This window comes from Natator depressus, chromosome 20 (genome assembly GCF_965152275.1).
Source record: "Natator depressus isolate rNatDep1 chromosome 20, rNatDep2.hap1, whole genome shotgun sequence".
In the NCBI taxonomy this organism is placed as follows: domain Eukaryota; kingdom Metazoa; phylum Chordata; order Testudines; family Cheloniidae; genus Natator; species Natator depressus.
In genome coordinates, this window is record NC_134253.1 from 14,542,135 (window position 1) to 14,568,511 (window position 26,377).

The 26,377-nt window shown below is 49.3% G+C and overlaps 1 protein-coding gene across 4 annotated transcripts in view; it reads right to left on the bottom strand.

Moving 5' to 3' along the window:
- HDAC7 (histone deacetylase 7) overlaps window positions 1-26,377 on the bottom strand; it is a 258,148-nt gene that overhangs the window by 126,448 nt on the left and 105,323 nt on the right. For 2 of the 4 annotated variants that reach the window (XM_074934754.1, XM_074934753.1), the window contains exon 1: window positions 21,266-21,804. In XM_074934754.1, the coding sequence (XP_074790855.1) occupies window positions 21,266-21,389 (124 nt within the window). In that variant the 5' untranslated portion in view covers window positions 21,390-21,804. Of the gene's footprint in view, window positions 1-21,265; window positions 21,805-26,377 lie in introns of those variants that run through there. The other 2 variants (XM_074934755.1, XM_074934756.1) reach the window with 2 other exon arrangements.

The window sequence follows — 26,377 nt, forward strand, 5'->3', positions numbered from 1 at the left end:
CTGCTGTTCCCACTGAAAGCTCTGGAGATGGTACCAGAGGACTGACAAGCTCTGTGTAGTTATTCTCTGCACAAAAGGAAATTGCTATGGGTTATAATTAGTTTGCTTTCAAATTGATCACACGCAAGCCAGCTTCTTGTTCCTATCCACCGTGAAGCCCAAGTGCAGCCGTTCCTGCTTGCTCATTGGGTGGTGAACATATGGTACAGAGTTGGCAGAAGGGCTCGGACTGGGCAGTACACGGTGGCACAGTGTGCCTGTGCATCGCCCAGCCATTAGATTCTTCTCCAGAACCTTGGTTTTTCATGCAGTCTCTGCACTTATGGCTGTGAATAAATCGTGAGCAGAGTATAACCAATGCAGAGCTGTCTAATCTGCTAGGAGCCTGGACCAATAGCTCTGAGGGATGAACGGCCCCATTCATCTCAGTGAGGTATTAATTCAGACATCCAGTGATGATCATTTACATGTCAAAATTCTTAGCTATTACTCTGCTCTCTGTAAGAAAGGAGAGGGCTGGTGAGTGGGTGCGGGGGCGGGGGGGGGGGAGAGGTTACAGATCTACACAATTTACTGTAGACTTCTCACTTTGTGCCACAAGTGGGTGGAGTTTGGGAGATTCTGCTACTTGCCCCCAGAAGAGTGGATGCAGAAGGCTCAGGGACAGGTAGGCTAAATTACCTGACTGCTGTTCTACTGGCCTCTCAGTTGTCTTAGCCTTGAAGCCTTCCATCCATTTATTATTATTTCATATTTATAGAATGCCTTAGATGTACACGGTACTTCAGAAGAATGGACCAAATTCTGCTCTCACTTACACAGAAATCTGGAGTAACTCTATTCAAGTTAATGGAGTTATTCCAGATTTACACTGTGTGACTGAGATCAGAATATTGCCCAGCATTTCTGCCCAGAGGAAGTCACTCAGATGATGCACAGCACAGCAATGCAAACCAGAGTGGTAATGGGTCACTGTCAGGGAGAAGGGTTCTGCAGTTAAGAGACTTATGCAGCAATTGGTACAGCTGCACTGATGCTGATCCCCTTGGTCCCTGACCAGATCTGGGAGGCCTAAGGGCGGAGCCCCTGCCCTGCAGGCATGACAAAGGAGCAGCCGACCCAAACACCAGTAGCACTGCAACCCTGTGCGCCTGCTTGGCCTCCACACTTTTGCAGTCCCTCCAGCACCCACAGGCACTGGGCACCCCCAGACCCTCCACAGACAAGTCAGGGGCACCGGACACCCCAAGACTGCTGGAGACCAAGCAAAACAGGGGCACCCCAGACCCCTGCAAACAAGTGGAACAGGGGATCCTGGGAGGGTGGGAGGATTGGATCCAGGCTTTGGTGCTTCCTGGGGAAGTGAAGATGCGGGAGGAGGGTGGGGTATAAGACTCCCAAAACTGCCGGGCCCCTGGTGGGGATGGTGCTCTTCAGCCTGACCACTTCTCTGGGTAAGAGAAAGGCTACGTGTGAGATGGGAAGAGTGTGGAACTGGCTGCAGGGCAAAGTGGGGAGTAGGGGGGAAAGAGCACAGGGCTGGGTGCGGGGTGAGCTCGGAGCTGGGCGGCGGGACAATGTGGGGGGAAGAGCTCAGGTTTGGGTGTGGAGCGGGAAGAGCATGGGGTAGGGAGAGCATGGGGCAACGTTGGGGGAAGAGCATGCGGCTGAGCGAACTCGAAGCTGGGTGGCGGAGCAACATGCGGGGGAAGAGTGTGGGGCAGAGAGGGCACAGGGCAATGTGTGGGAAGAGCTCAGAGCTGGATGCAGGGCGGGGAGAACTGGAAGCTGCTGTGGGGGGCAGCATGAGCGCACAGGACTGGGTGTGGCGAAATGGCAGGGTGAGCGGTCAGGGCAGGGTGCAGGGCAGGAGCGGGGGGAGAACTCTGGGCCCCCTTCTTAGGGAAATTCAGGCTATGCTCCTGGGAAAAGGCCCAGAGCAAGGAATATTTTGGATCACTGCACATAGTCCCGATCTGCATTCACATTGCATAGGTGGGGGAGTTCTCTGCTGCTTGCATGTTTTGTGGATTTTTAAAGGGGAGGGGGAGGAGAAGAGAGCCAGGCAGTGGTGGGTGTCAGGTAAGCAGCGAAGGCTTCTGAGCGGGTGGTTGGTTTTCTGACCTTGGGTGGTTGACAGCTGTGGTGATTCTGAGCCTATGTGTGTCAGGGGAGACAGGGGCAGTGCTGAGGGAGGTGGTTTTGAGCTGCAGAGTGGTCAGGTAGGAAGAGGAAGGAGAAGGATGTGGGGGAGGGGTGGTATTTCTCAGTAGCTGCAGGTTGGGTTGGAGGGAGCTCAGGAGACCTGATATGTTTGAGCTGGGAGGATGGGTGAGGTTGGCAGGGTTGATTGCAGAGAGGAATGGGAGTTAATTGGTGAAGGAAGGAGGGGCAGGGGAGTTGGTGGGGAGTGGGGGAGAGACGGTGAGATAAGAGCTAGAGGGTAGATGGAAGACTGGCACTAGGAGAGAGTAGTGACAGAGAGATAAATAGCTTCTTCTCCCCCTGACTTGGTACAGCAGAGCATCCCAATTTGCACTCTGGGAGCTAGGGATGCAAGAGGGCTGCCCACCCCAAGGAAAGGCTTCACCTCTCACTTTGAGTAATGAACCCCTAAGACTCAAAGCACAGCTAAATCAGCACCTCAGAGCTCCCCCAGGATCTGCACTGAAACCAGCAAGCCCCAACATTGCATGCCAAAGCAGTCAAATGGCCTCAGAATCACATAGAACTGGGCCCCCGCTCACTGGAAAAGGCTAGTGAACCTCAGCAAGCCTTTCAATGCTGCTAGTCTGCATTGGCGATGACACCTAAAATCCACTTGGGAATTTGCCAAAAGCATTTTTCACAGCTCCCATTTTCACACACCCTGAAAAAAACCTGTGCAATAGAAACACTAAGCGTCTCACCAGGAAACAACTTCCCAGGAAACCTGACCTGACTATAAAGTGACTGTCTCCTACCATGGGTCTGTGCAGTGCCTAGCATAATGGGGCTCCAATCTCAGTTGTGACACTCTCGGTGCTACAGAAATACAAATAAGATTAAAGAAATACATTTATCATATAAGGTTTTCACACAAATGCTAGCTCCAAGATAGACAACAACTCGCCATCCGCTGAAAAGCCCCTCTGGTGTGGATTCCACCTTTAGGGGGAGGAAAAAAAAAAAAAAAGAGCTTTCCACCTACAAACAGAACAGGCCAGAGTGTGTGTACAGAAGTCCCTACTGTAACCCCAGTATTGTAACAGACTGAAAGAGGGAGTGGAGTTCACTCCAGCCAGTTTGCACTTTTGTTACTGGAAGGAAATGTGTTAAAAGAAGTTTGAACAATGGAGCCTCTTCCCACAGCCCCTTCAGAACTGCACTCTGCCTCCCTGCTCTGCGGCGCTGCACTGGAAAGAAAGCCCCTTTTATCCCTTCCCACTTCCTACGGAGCATATACAAGACTCCAGAAGAAGCAGTTCTGTATTGAGAAATAGAGCCCAAGGCATTTGGGAGGAAATAGGCAGGGAACGCCTTCAAAGATTACCTTTGACAGATGGCCTTTGACACTGCTGTTTGGTGGCTTTGATCTCTGACAGCCTCCAAACTCTCAAGCATCCAGTGAAAGAATTTCAACTGCAGTAAACTGTGCATTTGAATCCTGCTGTGGTGGCTGGACTCACTTCTGATCTTATCAAATACTCCAGACCCTTAAGAAGCACAGTCCGTGGGATCCATCTCCCCAGCCACAAGGGAACACTTAGGCCTTGTCTACACTGCCACTTTACAGCGCGGTAAACTTTCTTGCTCAAGGGTGTGAAAAAACAAACCCCTGAGCGCTGCAAGTTTCAGTGTTATAAAGTGACAGTGTAGACAATGCGGCAGTGCTTTAACATTGCTAGTGAAGACATACCCTTAGAGAGAGGTTTTGTACCTCTGAGTTTACAGCAAAAATCTCCATTGTGGATCTACCTGATAAACCAGTTAGGACCACATTTTCAGAAGAGCTCAATTCCCATTTAGGCACCAAAATAAGTGGTTAGATTTTCAAAAGAGCCCATTCACAGTTGCTGAGCTATTGAAAAATCTGGTCCATAGTACAGCAACAATGCCAGAAGAGCCCCAAAGAACAGATTTTACAACTCATTTTGTGAAACACGTTAATCAACTGTTAGCAAAGCAGATTGGCTCCAATCTCTCCTGGCAGGCATCCTTCTCCAACGTCCTCATCACCGCCTCAGAGCCAGAGTCAGACCTCCAAGGAAAGATATGGATCACTCTGAACCAGCAGTGGTTCATCAATGGTCCTGCGTTCAGCGCCATCAGTTAGCACAGATCATCTGCACGAACCCAATGGGACGTGGATTTCAAACTTCCTGTGTCAGAAGCTATTATGGCTCACAAACATGACTTCTATCCCTGCACCTTAATTTAGACTCCTGTGCACAGAATGCCTCCTTGCATACATCACAGCCCAAAGGAGTACTTTCAACCAGGTCAGTTGTGACTAGTCCTCTGGGGTATCTTCATTAATGGTCTGGAGGATGGCGTGGACTGCACCCTCAGCAAGTTTGCAGATGACACTAAACTGGGAGGAGTGGTAGATACGCTGGAGGGTAGGGATAGGATACAGAGGGATCTAGACAAATTAGAGGACTGGGCCAAAAGAAATCTGATGAGGTTCAACAAGGACAAGTGCAGAGTCCTGCACTTAGGAGGGAAGAATCCCATGCACCGCTACAGACTAGGGACCAAATGGCTAGGCAGCAGTTCTGCAGACAAGGACCTAGGGGTTACAGTGGACGAGAAGCTGGATATGAGTCAACAGTGTGCCCTTCTTGCCAAGAAAGCTAATGGCATTTTGGGCTGTATAAGTAGGGACATTGCCAGCAGATCGAGGGACGTGATCGTTCCCCTCTATTCAACATTGGTGAGGCCTCATCTGGAGTACTGTGTCCAGTTTTGGGCCCCACACTACAAGAAGGATGTGGAAAGACTGGAAAGAGTCCAGTGGAGGGCAACAAAAATGATTAGGGGACTGGAACACATGACTTATGAGGAGAGACAGAGGGAACTGGGGATGTTTAGTCTACGGAAGAGAAGAATGAGGGGGGATTTGATAGCTGCTTTCAACTACCTGAAAGGGGGTTCCAAAGAGGATAGATCTGGACTGTTCTCAGTGGTAGCAGATGACAGAACAAGGAGTAATAGTCTCTAGTTGCAGTGGGGGAGGTTTAGGTTGGATATTAGGAAAAACTTTTTCACTAGGAGGGTGGTGAAGCACTGGAATGTGTTATCTAGGGAGGTGGTGGAATCTCCTTCCTTAGAAGTTTTTAAGGTCAGGCTTGACAAAGCCCTGGCTGGGATGATTTAGTTGGGGATTGGTCATGCTTTGAGCAGGGGGTTGGACTAGATGACCTCCTGAGGTCCCTTCCAACCCTGATATTCTATGATTCTGTACACAGCCATGCCAGAGAAGGGAAGTCACAAATGCTAACCATCCAGGAATAAACTTCCAGTAAGTGACAGATATCACTAACGAGGCAAATATCCTGAGCCTTGCTGCAAAATCCTACACTGAATAACATGCACCTGGTCCCACTACTGGGAACCTGTCTTTCATCCCCTACATCCATTATGGCTCGCATCATGCCATGCATACATCCAGTCGATCCAGCAGCACGACCACATCTGATAGCAGAAGCTGGCTCAGAAGTGACAGACCATTCAGCAAAGAGTGTCATATCCTCTTGGGTCATTTTTATCTGTGTCTGGCTGAGGCTACACGCCAACCTCCAGGGCTCTTATTTCACACTTGTGTGTTTGCGGCTCCCTAGCTGTAGGAGCACAATGTTTGCAAGTTTGAGATTGCTGGGTAGGGGTATGCACGTATTTCAATTTAGAGTTGCTATAAAATTTAAGCAAAAATTTTGTATGGGGCATAATTCACTATCTTTTCTTCCTACGGTCTTGAATGCATGACTATTGGGCAACGTGGCTTGCTCAACTAACCAGTGAGCTAAGAATAGAAGCAGTCTATGAAACAAAACCTGCCAGGATTGGCAGCTATTTCAGGCACATTTGGCTGGTGGGACAGAATGACATAACAGGACATAAGGAGGAAGCTGTATGTGACACATCTGTAACCTCACTAAAAGCCATGGATAGGCTTAGGCACTTAGGTGGAGCTGTTGCCATTGTGTGTGCTTCTTTGACACAGAAGCATTGCAGGGACTGGGTTTGGGACGCGCTGTGACAGCCTGTCACTGTAGGACCAGTCCTTCCTATAGGAGGGAACCATGGGCCTGGATCTGAGGCCACGTCTGCACTACAGGAACGAAACCAGCACAGCTACAGTGCTGTAGCTATGCCAACATAACCACCCAGCCTAGACACAACCTACAGCAATGGAAGATTTTCCATCACTGCAGAAACAACACCTTCCCAAGCAATGGTAGCTAGGTCAACAAAAGCATTCTTCCATCTACCTAGCTGTGTCTACACCAGGACACGCCAGGATTTTTCACACCCCTGAGTGCCATAGCTATGTTGACCTAAATGTTAAGTGTAGACCAGGCCTGACCCTGGTTGATTTCAGGGAAAGATCCAGCACTGGATTCCAGGCACAGGAGCAATCAGTGAAGGGCATAGGGGATAAGTCCCACCAACGAGAGACTCTCCATTACTGCATTAGACACACACAGCACCCTTCTAGCAAACCCTTTTCTCCCACAGCACAATGGACAAAAGCAGCAGGAGGTGAAGGGGGGAATCGGTGGGGGCCGGGGCAGGGAAAGGGACCCAACCCACAGCCTTTCTGGCTCTGGGCAGAAGCCACTGAGCCGCCAGCTGTCAAGTAGCCACTCTTCAGTCACCCTGCTCTGCCCCAGCACCCCAGCCTCCCTGCCACCACTGAGCCTGCAGACTTGGGCTCCTGCTGTCCCATGTAAGGAAATGAGGGATATTCCTCCAAAGAGGAAGGGAGGGAGGAAGAGAAGAGAAAATTCCCAAAGATGGGTGGGAGGGAAGCATGGGGGGAGGAAAGAGAGGAAGAATATCACATGGGTGTGGGGGAAGGGGGCCCCTATCTGGACAGAGGGAGAGAGGGATCATACAGGCATTTACTCTAACAGCATCTTTAACTACAAGAAGCTGGCTGCAGCAGGACAAGCCCACAGCGTTAGCCTCCTGCCAGCGAGCTCTTTGTTCCCCAGCTCAGAGAAAGTCAGGTCCATAGCGCATTCGGTGCAGCAGCCCCACAGTGAAGTCTTGGGAGGGACAGCTAAGGACATGTTGGGCTGGCAGCCTCTAGCCCCTCAGAGGACTCTTTCCCCCGAAAAGGGCAGAGCTAGCTGGGAGCTCCCGACTGCCTTTCCAGAACCAAAGGTGCAAGTGCAGGGGCAGCACCAGCACCAAACCCCACCCCAGCCCCAGGGGGAGCCAAGGCAGAGGGGGAGGGGCTGGCCAACCTGAGGTTGCCAGGAGGCCGCAGGGAAGGGGTTGTGACCGTGGAGGAAAGAGGCACCCTGGGAGTGAGAAAGGTGAGGGGTGGGGGAGCAGGGAGGCCTGTGAGTTGGGGAGGGAGGCGGCACTGACTGCTCATTGCAGGAGGTGAGCAGAGCTGAGACTTATAGCAGAGAGATACTGGGGGGAGTGAACCCCACACTGCATATGGTTGATGTTTTGGGGAGCTCAGACACAGGGGAGAGCACATAAGCAAAAAAAACCTGTTTCCAGTTTGGGGGTGAGGGGATCTACCTGCTAGCCACAGTCCTGGCCTCCCCTCAGTTATTCTGCCCACAAGCCACCACTTCAGCTCCCATCCACCAGAGTGCTTAAGCCAGAGTGACCACCCTAGCAAATTGGGCGGGACAGTCCCAAAATGTACATTTCAAGTCCCGGTCCCCGGCTGAATGACCCCGGGAACATTCGTCCTGAATTCCCTGCAGTGCCTACCCAAGGCTTGGGGTGGTGCCAGCTGCTTCCCAGTGGTGGGGGAGGCTGAGGTGGGCATTAACCCCCCCATCACCATAAGACCCTAATCCCTGGGTGGCGTGCCTGGGGGCAGGGACACAGGCCAGGGGCTGCTCTCGGGCACCCCAGCCCCCTGCCCAGGGCAGGCGGAGGGTCTGGGGTTCCCCACAATGGCCCGGGTTCCCTGGGCAGCTCTTACCATGGCCCGGCTCCAGCTTCCGGCCAGGTCAGGGGGCAGGGCCTTGTGGGGAAGACAAGAAGCAGGGGCCAAGGACTCAGGGGAAGAGGAGGGGGAGGGGGCCAGAGAGAGGACGGGGCTCCTGCACGTGTCCCGTTTTTGCATTTTGAAAAGATGGTCACCCTAAGTTAAGCATGTGCTTAACTCTCATCATTGGCTTCAGTGGGCCCTTTCACAGACTTGATCAGGGCTGTGGGGTGCACTGCCCAGACTCCAGCAGCACCCCAAATAAACCCAACTATCTTGGGATTCACACTTGTGTCTAAGATTTTAAGGGTTCTTTGCCTCAGGTAGCCTGAAATAACATGGTCTCTGGTTTTCCTATGACATTCCCAACACCTAGGAACTGAAAGTCCATACCAAGACTGGATCTCTCTTTATTTCACTCACTTCCTGAGGTATTAAAAGAAGCAGTGAATAACAAACACAAGTACACAGACGCTGCCACCTGCACACACCTTTGTCATGTGTGCACTAAGCACATGAGTGGACACGTCTGATATAACTCCATAACCATGTGGAATTACACACACATGCACATAATTCTAGACAGCCTGCCAATAACAGGCTTTAGTGGCAGAAGAAAAACAGAACTGATTAAGTTATTTATTATCTGTATTACAGTAGCAGCTAGCAGCCCTTGTCATGGATCGGGACCCACTGTGCCAGATGCTGTATGAACACAGAAAAGAGTTCCTGATCCAGACAGCTTGGTCTGTCTGTCCCTCCCACTCCCTATATGAGGAGCTTCCACACTAATGGCAGGAATAGGGAATTTGATGGATCAGGGAGCAGAGAGCACTGCATGAGAATGATGGCAGCAACATGTAGCTGAAATTCCCTTGCCAATGGTTGTTAAAGGGATGAGTATCTCACCCTATACATAATATGTAACCAGAAAATTTGGAAAGGAGTTGGTTGGAGTGGACATATCACCTAGAACTGGGCCCAGTAGTAAATAATCCACTACTACTCAGATTGGTCACTGAGCCAGTTCCTAAAGCTACTGGTGGCTCATTGAGAAATGTCCCCTTCACTAAGACACAAAATTACAGACCTGACCCGACTGCACCCCAAAGGACAGCACTCCTGGGCAAAAATTAGGTCCTGTTTGGTTTGGATGGACTTTGATGAGAGGCCGCAGTAGCTGGGGAACATGGCTTCTCAGGGGAAGGCTAGAGCTGGGAGTCAGGTTAAAGGACAACAAGCTACTCACCTGTGCCCTCCACAGAAGGGGAGAGGACGGATTGTTTTGTTTTAAATTGTAACTCAGATGGTTTTAGCAAACAATCCCTCAGGCAGAAGGAGCCTGCATGGAGAGCTGGAGGCCACAGCAGAGAGCTGGATCTGACGACAAGTTTTACAAGCCAAGATTGGCCCTCTTACTGGCTCCACCCTAGCATGAAGAATGCAGGAACTGCACCACGCAACTGTGGTTCACCCAAAATAAACTCTGCTCAGCTCAGGACTTGCAAGACTTTCAGAAGGAGCCCATTAGGTCCTAGTTAGCATCGACTCTGTCCAGTTTGTGGGGCAATGGACAGAGCTCCTGCCTTTACAGTTCCTGAGCGGAGATGTCAAAACAGAAACAGGGCAATGCAATGTGCCCAAACAGACTCCAGGGCACTACATCATCCACAACCTGCCCTGCTGTAGAACCCCTGGTGACACCTGCCCAAGAGTCTATCTTTACTGAACATCCTCCTGCCTCATGAGACCTCTCCAAACAATCGTGTGTACTCCTGCTCTACATCCATTACCACAGCTCCCTCCATGAGGCAACTTATTTTCATTGTCCCTTTGAATGGCCACTTAAGACAATTAAAGCTAGAAGAAGGTCCAATGGCAGAAACAGTCATTATGGGGGTAACGCTTGGGAATAACCAATTAGTTGACAGGTCTGTGTAAATACCCCTCCTTGAAACACCACTAGGGGACATACTCCACATCCAAGTTCCCTTCTAGTCAGAGAGAGAGAAAGATGACTAGCCCAGCAAAGCAGAGCAGAGCCAGCCAGGGGTTCCTCACAGCTGGAAGATTCAGCATCACACACCACCCAGCACTGATTCTAAGAACTCATTTCCATGTCGACCACTAGGATGAGGAGATTATTCTACTCTGATCTTTCAACCTGATCCACTGGGATTCTGCCAGGATAGGGGTCACAGTTTGTAAGCTCTTCAGGGCTAGGACCATGTTTGTGAAGAGCCAGTGCAAACCAGTGGTGCTGAATAGCCACACCCAATGAGTGCTGGATGGCTAAAAGCTTGAAAACTAAAAGCCACGTCACATTAGCTCCTCAAATAAAGCAGCTTCTGCTGGGAACCCAGTGCTCCCAAAATACTGAGGCGTGTTAAGCTTCACCTTCTCTGCCGAAGTAAATAACAAAATCTCTTGAAATCTGGAAACCAGTGCAAATGCCCAACTCCCCCTCTCCAGGTATGTTCAGCTCCCATGACTTCATCCAATAGGAGTTACTCTTATGAGAGGCATCAGGCTCCTGGATATTTATACCCTTTCTAAAACACTGTAAACACAGACTTCCAACTGCATGATGCCCACTCAGTGACCTCCCTGTCCCCACCCATTCATTCAATCACTCCCTTTCTTTCCCAGCTCCCTCATCTCCTCCTAGAATTTACACCCTCTCCTTCAAAAGTCTCTGGGCCTGATTTGCTCTTATCCTGCACCATGTGAGATCATTGCCATACCTCTTTTGTAGTGTATATGTCTGTGCAGCGCCCAGAACACTGGAAGTCCCTAGACACTACCGGGGTACCCATAATAACAGCAACATACAGGAAAAGAAAAAGAGACCCTTGGATAGCACTTTTATTAATATGAATTTGCATTACAGTAGCATCTAGAGGCCCCAGCCGAGATCGGTGTCCCACTGTGCCAGATGCTCCACAGGCAGCATGAGAGATAGTTAGTTGACAAGACAGTCATAGAATCATAGAACATCAAGGTTGGAAGGGACCTCAGGAGGTCATCTAGTCCAACCCCCTGCTCAAAGCAGGACCAAGCCCCAATCAAATCATCCCAGCCAGGGCTTTGTCAAGCCTGACCTTAAAAACTTCTAAGGAAGGAGATTCTACCACCTCCCTAGGTAACGCATTCCAGAGTTTCACCACCCTCCCAGTGAAAAAGTTTTTCCTAATATCCAACCTAAACCTCCCCCACTGCAACTTGAGACCATTACTCCTCGTTCTGTCATCTTCTACCACTGAGAATAGTCTAGAACCACCCTCTTTGGAACCACCTCTCAGGTAGTTGAAAGCAGCTACCAAATCCCCCCTCATTCTTCTCTTCTTCAGATTAATTAATCCTACTTCCCTCAGCCTCTCCTCATAAGTCATGTGCTCCAGACCCCTAATCATTTTTGTTGCCCTTCGCTGGACTCTCTCCAATTTATCCACATCCTTCTTGTAGAGTGGGGCCCAAAACTGGACACAGTACTCCAGATGAGGCCTCACCAATGTCAAATAGAGGGGAACGACCACGTCCCTTGATCTGCTGGCTATGCCCCTACTTATACATCCCAAAATGCCACTGGCCTTCTTGGCAAGAAGGGCACACTGTTGACTCATATCCAGCTTCTCGTCCACTGTCACCCCTAGGTCCTTTTCCGCAGAACTGCTGCCTAGCCATTCGGTCCCTAGTCTGTAGCAGTGCATTGGATTCTTCCATCCTAAGTGCAGGACCCTGCACTTATCCTTGTTGAACCTCATCAGATTTCTTTTGGCCCAATCCTCCAATTTGTCTAGGTCCCTCTGTATCCTATCCCTACCCTCCAGCGTATCTACCACTCCTCCTAGTTTAGTATCATCCGCAAATTTGCTGAGAGTGCAATCCACACCATCCTCCAGATCATTTATGAAGATATTGAACAAAACCGACCCCAGGACCGACCCTTGGGGCACTCCACTTGATACCAGCTGCCAACTAGACATGGAGCCATTGACCACTACCCATTGAGCCCGACAATCTAGCGAACTTTCTACCCACCTTATAGTGCATTCATCCAGCCCATACTTCCTTAACTTGCTGACAAGAATACTGTGGGAGACCGTGTCAAAAGCTTTGCTAAAGTCAAGAAACAATACATCCACTGCTTTCCCTTCATCCACAGAACCAGTAATCTCATCATAGAAGGCGATTAGATTAGTCAGGCATGACCTTCCCTTGGTGAATCCATGCTGACTGTTCCTGATCACTTTCCTCTCGTGTAAGTGCTTCAGGATTGATTCCTTGAGGACCTGCTCCATGATTTTTCCAGGGACTGAGGTGAGGCTGACTGGCCTGTAGTTCCCAGGATCCTCCTTCTTCCCTTTTTTAAAGATTGGCACTACATTAGCCTTTTTCCAGTCATCCGGGACTTCCCCCGTTCGCCACGGGTTTTCAAAGATAATGGCCAATGGCTCTGCAATCACAGCCGCCAATTCCTTTAGCACTCTCGGATGCAACGCATCCGGCCCCATGGACTTGTGCACGTCCAGCTTTTCTAAATAGTCCCTAACCACCTCTTTCTCCATAGAGGACTGGCCACCTACTCCCCATGCTGTGATGCCCAGCGCAGCAGTCTGGGAGCTGACCTTGTTCGTGAAGACAGAGGCAAAAAAAGCATTGAGTACATTAGCTTTTTCCACATCCTCTGTCACTAGGTTGCCTCCCTCATTCAGTAAGGGGCCCACACTTTCCTTGGCTTTCTTCTTGTTGCCAACATACCTGAAGAAACCCTTCTTGTTACTCTTAACATCTCTTCCTAGCTGCAGCTCCAGGTGTGATTTGGCCCTCCTGATTTCATTCCTACATGCCCGAGCAATATTTTTATACTCTTCCCTGGTCATTTGTCCAATCTTCCACTTCTTGTAAGCTTCTTTTTTATGTTTAAGATCTGCAAGGATTTCACCGTTAAGCCAAGCTTGTCGCCTGCCATATTTACTATTCTTTCGACACATCGGGATTGTTTGTCCCTGTAACCTCAATAGGGATTCCATTAAATACAGCCAGCTCTCCTGGACTCCTTTCCCCCTCCTGTTATTCCCCCAGGGGATCCTACCCATCAGTTCCCTGAGGGAGTCAAAGTTTGTTTTTCTGAAGTCCAGGGTCCGTATTCTGCTGCTCTCCTTTCTTCCCTGTGTCAGGATCCTGAACTCAACCAACTCATGGTCACTGCCTCCCAGATTCCCATCCACTTTTGCTTCCCCCACTAATTCTTCCCGGTTTGTGAGCAGCAGGTCAAGAAAAGCTCCCCCCCTAGTTGGCTCCTCTAGCACTTGCACCAGGAAATTGTCCCCTACATTTTCCAAAAACTTCAGACAAAGGAGGGAGAGAGAGATAATTGTGCTTGTGGCTAAATGATGGTGCCCAGCCTCCCTAATCCCCTTAACAAGCGGGGATTAAGGACAGACCAGAAACCAGCTGGAGAAGTTGTGAAGCTTCATCATTGATAGTCCAGTTGCATCAGTCCTGCCTTCTAACAACTAGATCTATCACCCTATCATCGATTAAAAGGGGCAGGTTTGTCTGCCAGTAATTAGTGCTGAAAACTGGAAGCCAGCAACCAAAACTGACCAAGTAATCCAGTCCCTCATAGCACTGGTGAATGACCCTCAGCCCGAGCACCCCTTTCGGGCTGACCTAGCTGAAGAATACTCTAAGGACCATAAAAAATTCTGTAAGAACGTTGAAGAGTTTACACAGAAATATGGTGAAAAGGGACCAGTGGACTAAAATCTGACACAACTGATGTCAGCAACGTGTGCTGGAAGATCCAGAGCAGTGCATTTCAGACACACCACAAAGCAGGACTCTATAGAAAATTGACAAGTGCCACCTTTTGGTGTTAACTTGTGGCTGTTACTAACTTTCTACAGTTTTCTTAATCGAAAGTGGTCTAGGTAACCTGTAAAGAAAGGATTAAACATTTAAGATGTTGTTCTTAACAAGAAAAAAAAGAAAAAAAAAACTAGCACCAGGCCAGGCCCTCCAGTGATAACGCTGCTTAGGAGCATCTGGTGTTGGATCCCAACACTCATGGGGAGGAGAATTTGGGGAGAAAGAATCTGCAGGACTGTGGCTTGGTGTGAGAGGGCAGTGAGGGCAGTGCACAGCAGGGGCAGCACGACTGGAACACATGGCACTGCACTTCCATCCTCTTAGTGATTTATTTACTGGTACTTCTGCCTCACCAGAGCAGAACAGGCCAGAGCAGATGCTGCCTCCAAACCCAATCTGCCAAGGGTTAACTTGCTCTTGGTTAGCACCAACTCTCCTAGATGCATTTAGGAATTTTCCAGGGCCAATTAACAGCCTGCCACCTGGGTTCCAGCTACTATTTATAACATGAGTAATGGAACAGGGAGCCACCCAAGCATACCAGCTCCATTTGTTATGGCTAAACTTGAACCTCAGAGGTTGTGTCCTGCTTAGTAAACAGTAGTCTCGAGTGCTCCCAATGCACCTTCATTGTGGGGTTAGCAACTGCTGGATAAGGCACTGCTGGGAAGTCTGGGAGACCATTCCCCAGAGCAGTGTGAGCTCCCATTTAAAGGCAGAAACAGTGACACAGCAGCCAGCCCCTACCCCAGGGGACTCTACTCTGCTCTCCTCCCTGGGCTCTCATTTCTGCCTCTGCATTCCCATGAAGGAACTGTTTTTCTCACTCACCTGCTAGGTCTTGTCTTTTACGCCAGGTCTACACTAGGAAATTAGGTCAGTATAACTACATCGCTCAGGAGCGTGAAAAATCCACCCCCCTGAGCAACTCATTAAATTGACCTAACCCCCGGTGTAAACAGCACTAAACTGACAAGAGAATTCTCCCATCGACATAGCTACTCCATAGCCTTGTGGAAAAGTGGATTAACTATACCAGTGGAAGAAACTCTCCCATCAGTGTAGATAGCATCTTCACTGAACAACTACAGCGACCCCACTGCAGCGTTTTAAGCATAGACCTGCCCTACACTTTAAGCTCTTCTAGGAAAGGATTATTGTTTGCTATAGGTTTATACAGTGTGCAGCACAATGGGTCCTAAACTGGCTAGTCTCTAGGTGCTACCACTATATAACTATTAAATAAGTAGGTTCCTAACCCCATTTCTCTGCACTTGGTTGAACAGAAAAGAAGTTTGTAGTTAAAGACAAAATGCAAAGCTCTTTCCTCCAATTATTAGAGTCACAGGAGACATTCACAGACACTGCCCCCAGCTGGAGTCCCTGACACTTCCTCTGAGGGCTGCATGTCCCCAAGGAACCATCATGATGGTTTCCTTCCTCACTACCCCAGACAACGCACATAAAAACTGTCACTCTAGGAAGGCCATAGAGAACTGATGCACTCAGTAGACTCCAGGCCCAGCTGCCACTGGATCTCGTACCTATTAGCAGTAAATTCAGCCAGCACTTTTTCATTGCTGTTGCTCATTTTCCACCCCATTCCAACATCATTCAGGTCATAGAATATCCCCCACAGCTACTGTCATGGCAGCTCAAGAGCAGCACCAGGATGGAACCACCACTTTTACCTTGTGTCCTGTAGTTTTAGAGGGCTTTCACACTCTAATGCTGTGGATGTGCCATATACAGTTGGCAGCTTAGCTTCTGGATCCTCTTTATTGTTTTGGGTGGGTCTATAAGTGAGACGGGCAGTGAGCTGCCCTGTGCTCCTTCCCTACGGGAGGCCAGTCAAACCCATTGTGAGGAAAGCTGAAAATGCAGAACTGGATGTAACATAGTGGCTTTGAACCCTTTTGATTCTTCAGTCAAAGGCAGCTGCACATTCTGAGGCAGGGCCACACAGCTGTGATGAGGCTTTTCAGACTCAACCAGGCCACGAAATTCTCGTTCAGCTTTTGCTCACTTTCCCATGGTAACCGACTGCATGAGAAATACAGCAAAGATGGGGTTAATATGCACACAGCAAACAAGGCCTGTGACAGGAAAAGAGGCATCTTGGCTCAGGACTTCAGGGAGTACAGCAAGATAATGAAACACAGACCCTGGGAAGTGCTCTGAACACAGCTGCTCACAGGAGTGATTCACCTACCCATTCTGCATTGGCTGGCTCCCCTTCTTATCCCCAGTGGCTGGTGGTGGACTGAACGCTACACAGTGATGGGGTGGCAGAGCTCAGAGCAGAGACCAGCCCCATGGCCAGAGGCAGAGGAGCCTGTCCAGGCTGGGAAGAGCAATGGGTAACAAACCAGATCAGAAAAACAAGTCTTCGGACAAGAGGAGTGGACAATTCCAGACCCTGCATGCTGAGAATCAGGGAGGTAGGGGAGCACAGAAAGGAATCATAGGAGCTAGAAATGAGACAAGAGTCTTAAGTGGCCAAGACTGACCCCACTGCAAGAGCTCCCCGTGTGTAGAAAGGGGGATTTGGATAGATAGCATCAGCACAGCATCTCACATCAGAGTTTGGGCAAAAATCCAGCTCTCACCAAGCTGAACGTGTCTCACCTCATGGCCCAATCTGCACCGGATCAGAGTGGAGACACATTCCCTTCCCCCTGCACAGAGCAGAAAAAGGGGATACAAATGGTGGTGTGTTACGAGACTGAGTGAGTGAAAGCTGATGGAATGTACACTCCACTGTGGCGGGAGGCTGAGGGTGTAGCAGGGAAGGCAACCGACAGGAGGGAACCAGACTGACAAGATGCACGGAGCTGCTTTATCTTGCACTCTCTGCAATGCTGCCAACTGATGATTTTATTCATAAGATTCATGGGTTATGGAGTTCCTCCTAAAGCACCATGCTGGATTCAGGGTGTTACATGGGAATCTCAACTTTCATTTAAAAAAAAAGTATTTCTAGCCCTCCTGCCTAGAGGAAAAAGCTTGAGAGCATGCACCCCAAAGGCTCCAGTATTTTAAAAAATCTCATGATTTTTGGAGCCTGACTAATGATGTGTGAATTCTTGGGGATGGTGATCACATTCTCCTGTGAGACGCTCTTTGTGCTCCACCCCCATGTGTGTAAATTACACCAGCTTTCACTCATGCCAACTAACCAATAAGTGATTAGCAGTGCCATTCACATCCCCACAGACATTACCACAAGCACCGGACTCGAGTCATCCAGCACCAAATGGCTCTGACTAGAACAACTTCAGCTCCTTGATAGAGACAAGACCAAGCTCCCCATATCAGACTCAAATCTAGGGTTTTATTTTAAGCCTTCTGAAATGTAAACATACAATTGAGAGCCAAAAATCCAAGCACTGAGGCCTCTACTCTAGCAACAAAACTGATCCGAATTCCCAGTCTCCACAAAAAGCAAAATGCAAATCCAGACCCACAAACGCATCTGAGCAGAGAAGGCTCATTACTAAAGGCTTATCTACACTTACAGCATTGCAACTGCGCTGCTGTAGTGCTTAGTGAAGATGCCACCTATGCAGCATACCAAGCGTAGGTACTCCACCTCCCCAAAAGGCATCAGCTATGTCATTGACATAAAACACTGTCTACACTTGGGGTTAGGTCAGTATAACTGTGTCACTCAGGGGTGTTGAGTTCCAGACTCCTGAGTGACATAGTTATACTAACATAATTTGGTAGTGCAGACCAAGTCTAGGTCTGGATACTGTTATTATGTAGTATCTGTATTCTAGAACCACTGAAAGGCTCCAGAGCAGATCAGGACTCCACTCTGCTGGGCACTGTGCAAGCACACAGTAAGAGACAGTCCCTGCCCTGGAGAGCTTCCAGTCTAAATTCAGGCAAGATGCAACAAGATGGTGTAAGAAACAAGTGGAAAGAGTGTGCACACGCATGCACATGCGTGGCCCCCAACCCCACCCCACCCCAGGATAAGAGAGCCAGGAATATGTGGCTGCATGGAATGGCTTTGTGCCCTTTACACAGTTGAAGCTTGTAAGATATTAACCAACAGGAGATATTAACAAGGTCAGAAATCTCTGCTGATAAGATCTAAACTGCCCTGTCCCCTTTCCTCAGATTCAAACCAAAGCCCCAAACTTTTTCTGACATGCAAACTATCTGACTGCTGTTTTGTTTTCACTCTCTTGCTTCCTACTCACATCAGGCAGCTGAATAGGAAATGCTGAAATCCCAGGAGTGGCTCAGCCCAAATCAGGAAGTACTGGAAATCTTCCAAGAAAGCCTGTGGTTTCCAGGCCGAAGAGCTCTGCACACATCTGGTCATAAGCATCACATTTTTATCTCCACAGAACTTGAGCCCCACCCTTCCCTGCCCAGGCCCAGAAATAAAGTACACAGCTGGGACTAGAGGGAAAGCACACCTGAAGGGCAGTCACTGCACCCTTTATACAGTAGGACAGTCAAGAGGAAATCTACCTACAGTATGTTCAGTTGCCCAGTGCTGCCACATCCCCCAGGTGCTTGGGCCGGCAGTGTCTCTGGTTCTCCCAAACTCAGAGAAGGGCACACATGCAGTGATGTTAATTTCAGATATTTCTAAATCCCCAGATTGGTGACTGGGTGGGAGGTCCGAAGAAGCACTGCTCCCTCTTGGGATGATGCCCTTTCCTTCCCATGCAGCCAGTGCCTCTGACTTCAGCACATGTCATTGGGGTTTCAGGTCTCAGAGAAGATGCTGCATGTGCTAAGGTGAGAGTTCTTAACAGTAACACATTACACTGATTCCCAGGCAAGCTCTAGTCCCTTCCTTCCTCTGCTCCAAGCACACTGGGCAGATTTAGATCTCTAAATAAAGTGGCCCCTATTCTTGCCCAGCACACACACACCTGAGCCAAACCTCGCCCAGATAGCACAGCATCACCACTTCTGTAGAAGTCCCTGAATATAGCCTAGTTACAGGGCTGGGCAGAGTATCTATCCAAATCCCCCTTTCTACACACGAAAGCCATGCTAACGTGGGAAGTGCTGGAAGCTCAGTTTTTCTGGAACATCAACAGTGTCAAGCAGAGCAATGTCTGGATGCCCAGGGCACTACAGTGACATTTCTGTTCCCAAGACAGAGCCAAACACACCTCCTATGGTAAGGGTACCACCAATATTGCCCACTAGTCAGCTCCGAACACCCATATGGGCCCAGCCTGGTACCTCAACAAGACTCAAACATGGCTACAAATGGCCATTTATGGAGGCTTTGAGGTACTATATACTGCTCATGTCCCTTTTTATACAAAATATCACAGTGGCATCTCAGCCAAAGCATCCAAGGAAGGTAACATACAACTTTGCAGTGTGGCCAACTCTTGCAATTTTATTGTGAGTCGCATGATAGCTCATGAAGAAAAGGAGGACTTGTGGCACCTTAGAGACTAACAAATTTATTTGAGCATAAGCTTTCGTGAGCTCATGTTTCTCCTTAAAGCTCCAGCTCCGGCAGTCAAATAATTACATGAGAATCTCAGCTTTCATTTAAAAAAAAAAAGTGTAAGTTTCTAGCCCTCATGGTTGTTGTCGAAACACTTGAAAATATGATTCCTGGAGGCTAAAAAAACCCCAGACAGCTAATAAAGAGACCCAAATTTATTATTTTTTAAAATAATGATTTTTAAGGTACTCTTGATTTGGGGGGCCCTTAGTCATGGTTTTTGAATACTTCGGTTGGCAATATTTGTGTAGTTAGTGAACTGCCTTAGGGCTTGGCTACATGGGGACACTCAGGAAAGTTAAAATGAATTAACTAAAGCTGTGAAGTTAAAACACATTAATTCCTATGTGGATGTTCTCATTCAGAAGTGGCCTTAGTTCACTGCGGCATTAGCCAGGGGTTTAATTCACATTAACATCACAGCTTATAGGTTCATAGATTCTAAGGGCAGAAGGGCCCATTGTGATCTCTAGTCTCACCTCCTGGATAACACAGGCCATAGAACTTCCCCAAAATAATTCCTAGAGCAGATCTTTAACATCCACTCTTGATTCCAAGCTTACTTTGTCTTAACTTTCCTGAGTGTCCTGCATAAACAAGCCTTGGCGTTATCCACTCTCTAGGTCCAGCATATCCAGGAGGGTGATAGAGATGCACTGGGCTCACTTGGATACTCCTTAACCTGGACATTCCCTTACATCTATGTCCAATGCAGCTTCCTGCCAGGGGTACAAACACCACCCTCCTGTTAATGGCATAAGAGTCTTGTTTTAAACACCATGAGATGCCATCACATACACAATCCCCAGCACTTATCTGACACCAAGATGGCAGTGCAACAGTCTACCACAGAACCAGAGAGTGGACATGACACTCACCGCACACTGTGTATCTCAGAACAACAAGACCCCCAGACTTAAACTCACACTAGCATCATGCAGGATGGGACTGGATGATTCTGCAGTATCCTGCATCAGATACTGACCAACTTCATCTGAGGAAGACACAGGCTATGATGTTAGGGCTCTGGAGGACATACGCAGAGCTAACTAATCTCCACAAGACCTGCTCCTTCATTTCCAGATGGGTTAAACATCCTGCTTGCCTTAGACTGGATTCCTCAAATTACCCTACAATGTTTTGCTTTGCAGAGACTTGATGCCTGCGCCTCCCTCGACAGCCACCTGTGAAGGGACCTCCTGATGCCCTGGCTTCGAGAACTCCTGCTCTGTGCAGGCAAAGCAGGACTCATCTTCCCTAGGGGGAACCATCACTTGCCTACTCTCCATCTAAGGCACTGGGCTCTCTCCATTACACCAGCAGCCCTGAGAGTCATGGCAGGGTACATACCCCAACCAGACAGACTGCTCTTGGGAAGAGAAACCTTGCCCCACTTCCACGAACACCCAGCCGCCCCGTCTCTGAACATGGGACCCAGGGAATCCCACCGCTCAGCTGCTTAAGGCCTCCCTCTCAAGCCGGGGCGGGGAGAGGGGGCGTGGAGAGGAAATCCCTGCGGCTGGTTGACTAAGTCCATTGCATGTCGCAGGGCCTAGTCATGTGGGGAGATGCAAAAATAGCTCAATCTCCTTTCTCATTTCCCTTTTCTCTGCATCCCAAGCCTGGGCGCAGCCCCCCCGCGCTCTGCTGGCGCAGCGAGCTCCGACCCGTGCTAGTGCCCCAAGGGTTCTCTGCACCCGGCCCGGCCCGAGGGACAGGCGGGGATCACTTACTCTGGCTGGAGGCGCCGCTCCCTTGGGCCAAGCTCACACTCGCTTCTCCTCCTTTAATTCCATCTGGGGAGAAAACAGAATCCGACTCGTAAATGGTGTTGAGCATCTGATGTAGCCCTGGCATGGAGCCTGCTGCCGGAGCCCAGGCCGGGGGTCAGCGGGGGCAGAGGGGCAACTCGGCCATCTCCAGCCAAGGCAGTGGGCGTCAGAGCCGGGCTCGGCCGCTCTCGCATCCAGGCAGCTGCTTCCTGCCGGCTGCTCCTTCAGCTGGAGGAGGGGCAGGGCGAAGGGGCTTCCCTCGGTGCCATGATCTCAGCCCCGCCGCTCAGGCTGCCCGCGGCAGCGCTCAGGAACCAGCGAGAAGCTGAGCGCCGCCCATCCCCGTGCGCTCCGAGCCCCGCGCCCCGGCGACAGCCTGCCCGCTCCGCTCCGCGCTTTCCGTGGCCGATACACCTGCGGCGGCCTCCCCAGCCCGTGCCAGGCGCAGAAACAGCTCGGGGAGGGGCTCGCCCCGAAACAGCCTGAGCGCAGGAGCCGGGCTCCGAGCGGGGCACGGAAAAAAGTTGCATTGTTTGCGAAGGGCGCTCGTGATTGGCCGGGCCGCAGCCAATGGCAATCGAGCCAGGAAAGTTTGCAACTGAAGTCGAGCGAGCTGCATCCGCAGAGAACGCTCGGGCCGGGCCGGACCGGGCCGGGCCAGCTTCCCACCTGCCCGGCCGGGGCTCGGGGGGCTCGCTCCACAGCAGCCCCCTCGCCGCAGCTCGCACTGGCTCCGTGGAGGGGGCTGAGCCGAGGTGGCCCCCGCCCGCGTGGGAGAGCTCGTACTCCGCATCCACGTTGTGCAAGGCAGGCGCGGCTCTGGTGCAACATCCCCCAAGGATCTGCGGGGAGCGGGCTGCGGAGGGGCGCTCACCCAGCGCGGCCGGGGCACATCCAGAATCATTCTGGTGCCCCGGCGAAAGGCACCAGAGATGAGCCCCGACTCTGGCCCTCGTCCAGTGGCAGCCACCCTTAAGTGTCATTTAGGGGGCACCAGTTTGAGCCCCTCCCAACAGCAGGATTGAGGTAGTGCTCTGCTCCTGGTTGCGCAGGGAGGGTCCCAGGGGACCACTGGGACACTCAGAGGTCGGGACCTAGCTCTGAGCAGGCAGCTGTGCTTCCCAGGCCTGGCAAGTCTCAGGATGGCTGGTGTTTTCTGAAAGCTCAGCTTCTGGAGTTAGGTGATTACCTGGCCTCTGTCCCCTGCTGCTTTGTGTGTGTGTGTGTGTGTGTGAAGTAACTTTATTTTGGAGGCCCAACTCACAACTTTTGAACTCTGGAGACTTGCAGAACTGAATCACTACAGCCAGTGAGCAAGCTGGCAGATTAGTAACCTGTCTCCCAGACACTGCAGAGAATGAGCCACTCTGCAGGAGCTGGGGAAATCGGGGCAGAGCTATTAGAAGGCACTACTGTCTGTTCCCAAAGTCTCTCCTTCCCCATCAGTGAGAGGGTCTCCTGCAGTGTCTTCTCTCAACTATTATTATTTACTGAGCGCCAACTGGTGGTCTACAGCAACAGAAACCTAACGAGACAGGCATTGTACTGTAAAGACTATCTCAGACACAGCCATTACAGCACGTGCACACACATATGCACCATGCTCACTGAGGTGCATGGATTTTGCAGTGATCATGCTTAAAAGGCTTTGCAGGAGGGATCTGAAGGAGAGGGAGAAGCATGGACAAAGTGGGGGAGTATAAGAGCCAGCATAGAGCTGAAAGAAGGGGAGGGAGACAAAGGGGCAACTCAAGGAGAAGTTTTGGAGATGGGTGTTTCAATGCAGGCAAGCAGAGATGGAGGTATGGCCAAGGTAGAGTTGGCAGACTGTATCAAGGGATGGGCCAACTGTGCTGGAAAAAATAAGAAAACATCCCAAGCATTACATCAAATGAACTGAAATTAACTCAAAATCATTTCTGGTGACAAATATTTCTGATGTCTTCCACAATCTTGCTACCTCTGTGCCCATCCTGGTTTCTTCCAGAAGTAAAAGCTGAAAGAAACTATTTTAGGATTTTTTTCTAACATCTATCACCATAATGTTGAACCTGCAGAAGGCCAAACATATTATGAGAAGACTTCTGTGGTCTGTATCACTTCAAACTACCATGGCTGTTTCCTGTGCACTCTGCACCTTTACATTTGGGAACTCTGCTTGTCAGTAGCCACAGTTTATTCACAATCTGTAGCAAAGGAGATGCACATACTGTTCTTTCCTGATGTTGTTTTCCTTAATCTAAAATAAGTCACGTGACTGAAAGTACATTTGGCTCATTGTATGTGAAGAATCAGACACTTATTGAACTAAACCTCCACGTTTGGAGGTTCCCCCATTTTCAGTTGTAATATATTTTAAACTTATTGAATTAATAAACATATGTGACCACTACAGAGACTCTGACTGGCCATCAGAAATATGACTCCCCTCATCAGAAAAGTGACATATAGTCTGCATCATCTCAGGCTTGTTTCTTACACTTACCCAGAGGGGAGTTAAGAAAATCACTCACATGACACTTTTTGCACATAGCAATTCTTTCTTAGTGGAAATAATGAAACAGACAAGGTCTGGTGTTCCATGCCCTGTATGACACTAGGTTCCTGGGACTTAGTCCACATCTTGGAGCAGAGTTCACAGCACGAAAAACACCATTATGGTTGGCACTAATTGGCTCATATATTGGCAGCCTGAATAGAGGGACCAAGTTCTGAAGGGGAGCATGAAGATAGGACCCCGCTCTCAACCACAGAGATGTCTCATAGTCAGGGCTGAGCCATATTGGCTGGGGGTATTCATAGAATCTCAGGGTTGGAAGGGACCTCAGGAGGTCATCTAGTCCAACCCCCTGCTCAAAGCAAGACTAATCACCAATTTTTGCCCCAGATCCCTAAATGGCCCCCTCAAGGATTGAACTAACAACCCTGAGTTTAGCAGGCCAATGCCCAAACCACTGAGCTATCGCTATCGCACCCTGCCCCCTGGGGAAGTTTCTGCTGCCACTGCCCATACTGTACTTGCTGCATGAATACAGAGGATAGAAATGCCATGGGAGGGATGGGGCAGCAAACAACTTTGTTCACCAGGGGCCTCATTCATAATTCTAAAGTCAGAAGGAACCATTGTGATTAGAGCAGATCTTTTTAAAAAAATCCAATCGTGATCCTGTTTCTGCTCCCAGAGAAGTCAGTGGAGAATTTACTATGGGAGAAGGACTGAGTCCTAAAACTAGCACATGCAGTTGTCCATCCTGCTGATGTTTGACAAACTTCCAGCATGTGCATGGCTGAAGCATTCTTTTCGACCGGTAATGTGGAACTTATTAACCAGAGTGCACGTGTCCTTGCATGTCTGAGGTTATTACAGCTTGTCATAAATCCCAGAGCCAAGGGGGTGAAGAAAATTTCAGGGTAAGGTTGGTTAGATGCAGGAACTTAAGAAAACAGCCTGTTGCAGCAATGTTTTTCAGCTTTTTACCTTCTTTCCCAACCTGCCTCCCTGCGCTGCCCTGCTCACAATAAAACAGTGCAATGATATGCTTTCTAGAGAGAGTTCAGCATGGGGACCTGAGTTACAGGCTGAGTTTAAAGACAAGAACTGTGAATTGTAGTTTTACTGAAGTTTTTTAAAGCTGGTGGCATTTCAGTGATACTCATCCATTGCCCATTCCTCTATTCACCACAGTCCACCTGACAGCTCAAATGTCAGGAGCGATATGATACATAGAAAAAAGTCTGTCTGTTGAGACCTCACCCAAAACCCCATGAAGCTGATGCGAGGAGCAATGGTTCATTTCCAGGAGCCTTTGTGCTCAGGGCCCTCAGTCAGCAGAGACACTTAGTCATCAAGGCTCCATCTTCTCTGTTAAGGCCATTCACTCCAATTCTGCACCCCTGAATTCCCACTGACTTCAGTGGTGCAGGATTAGGCCCTTTGATGGGGAGAGAGACACACACACTGAAGGGATGAGGTTGCCATTGTCAGATTGCTGCCATTTCCTGCATACAGCCCTGGGGACTCAGTTACCAGTGACACTTCCTTTCAAATGGTCACATAATTGGTATTTGATACACCCTGCTTGGAAACCAAGGGAAGCTACTGACTGAGACACAAAGCAGGATGGAGCCATACAATTAGCACAGCCAACCTCATCTATTACTATGTATATTAAGCTCCCAAGTCTATTATGTTTATAAATATAATAATGTTAATAAAGGATATTCATGGGATCACAGGCTGCCGTGAACATCTGTCTTTAAGGGTTCTGCGCAAGGTTACCACACCAGCTCTCTCAGAAAGGGGAAAGAAAGGAGGAGACGCAGCATGAAAAGTAGCAGCTACATAAAATAGTGACCTGGACCAGAGGAGGCCATTTGAATGCTGTTCTTTACCATATCTAATGGTACCAGAGTAAAAGAAACACAATGGAATTAAAATCCAACAAAATTGGAGCAAACAGTTTTTTATACAATATATAATTAACAAGTGGAACTTACACATGATCTTATTGAGTCAAAATAGCTTAGCATACATGCATAAAAGGATTAGACGCTTATGATACAAGAGTGTTAGTGTCTCCAAAGTTAAGGTTTGACCCAAGCTGTCATGTTAAGAGCCAGTGTTTCAAAGTGCTCTAAAATCCACATGTATATTCCATTTGTCTTGAAAACTGGCATGCCTTATTGGGGATTGGTTTTGAGTTATTGGTGCCAAATTTGGGGTCATTTGAGTAAGGGGTTCCAGAGATACCCTGGAAAAATGGACCTGTCACTCTATTCACACTGTCTTTTAATGCTTTATTGCACACATCTTTAGCTGAAACTATGACCTTGATCTGCCTCACAGTGTCCTTACCCATCAGATTTGACCTCAGTGACCATCAGGCACCTAGTTCCAGGTATGGGAGGCAATACTTAAAAAAATGATTAGAGGGTCTGTCTCACTTCTCAGGGATGTGCACCAATAAAAGTGATTTGCCCATGTGCCATGAGATTGGTGTGCCTGGGAACAGTGCTGTGTGGTGACTACCTGAGGAGGAGCTCAATTCATGTTGCAGCTGGGGACCATGCAGT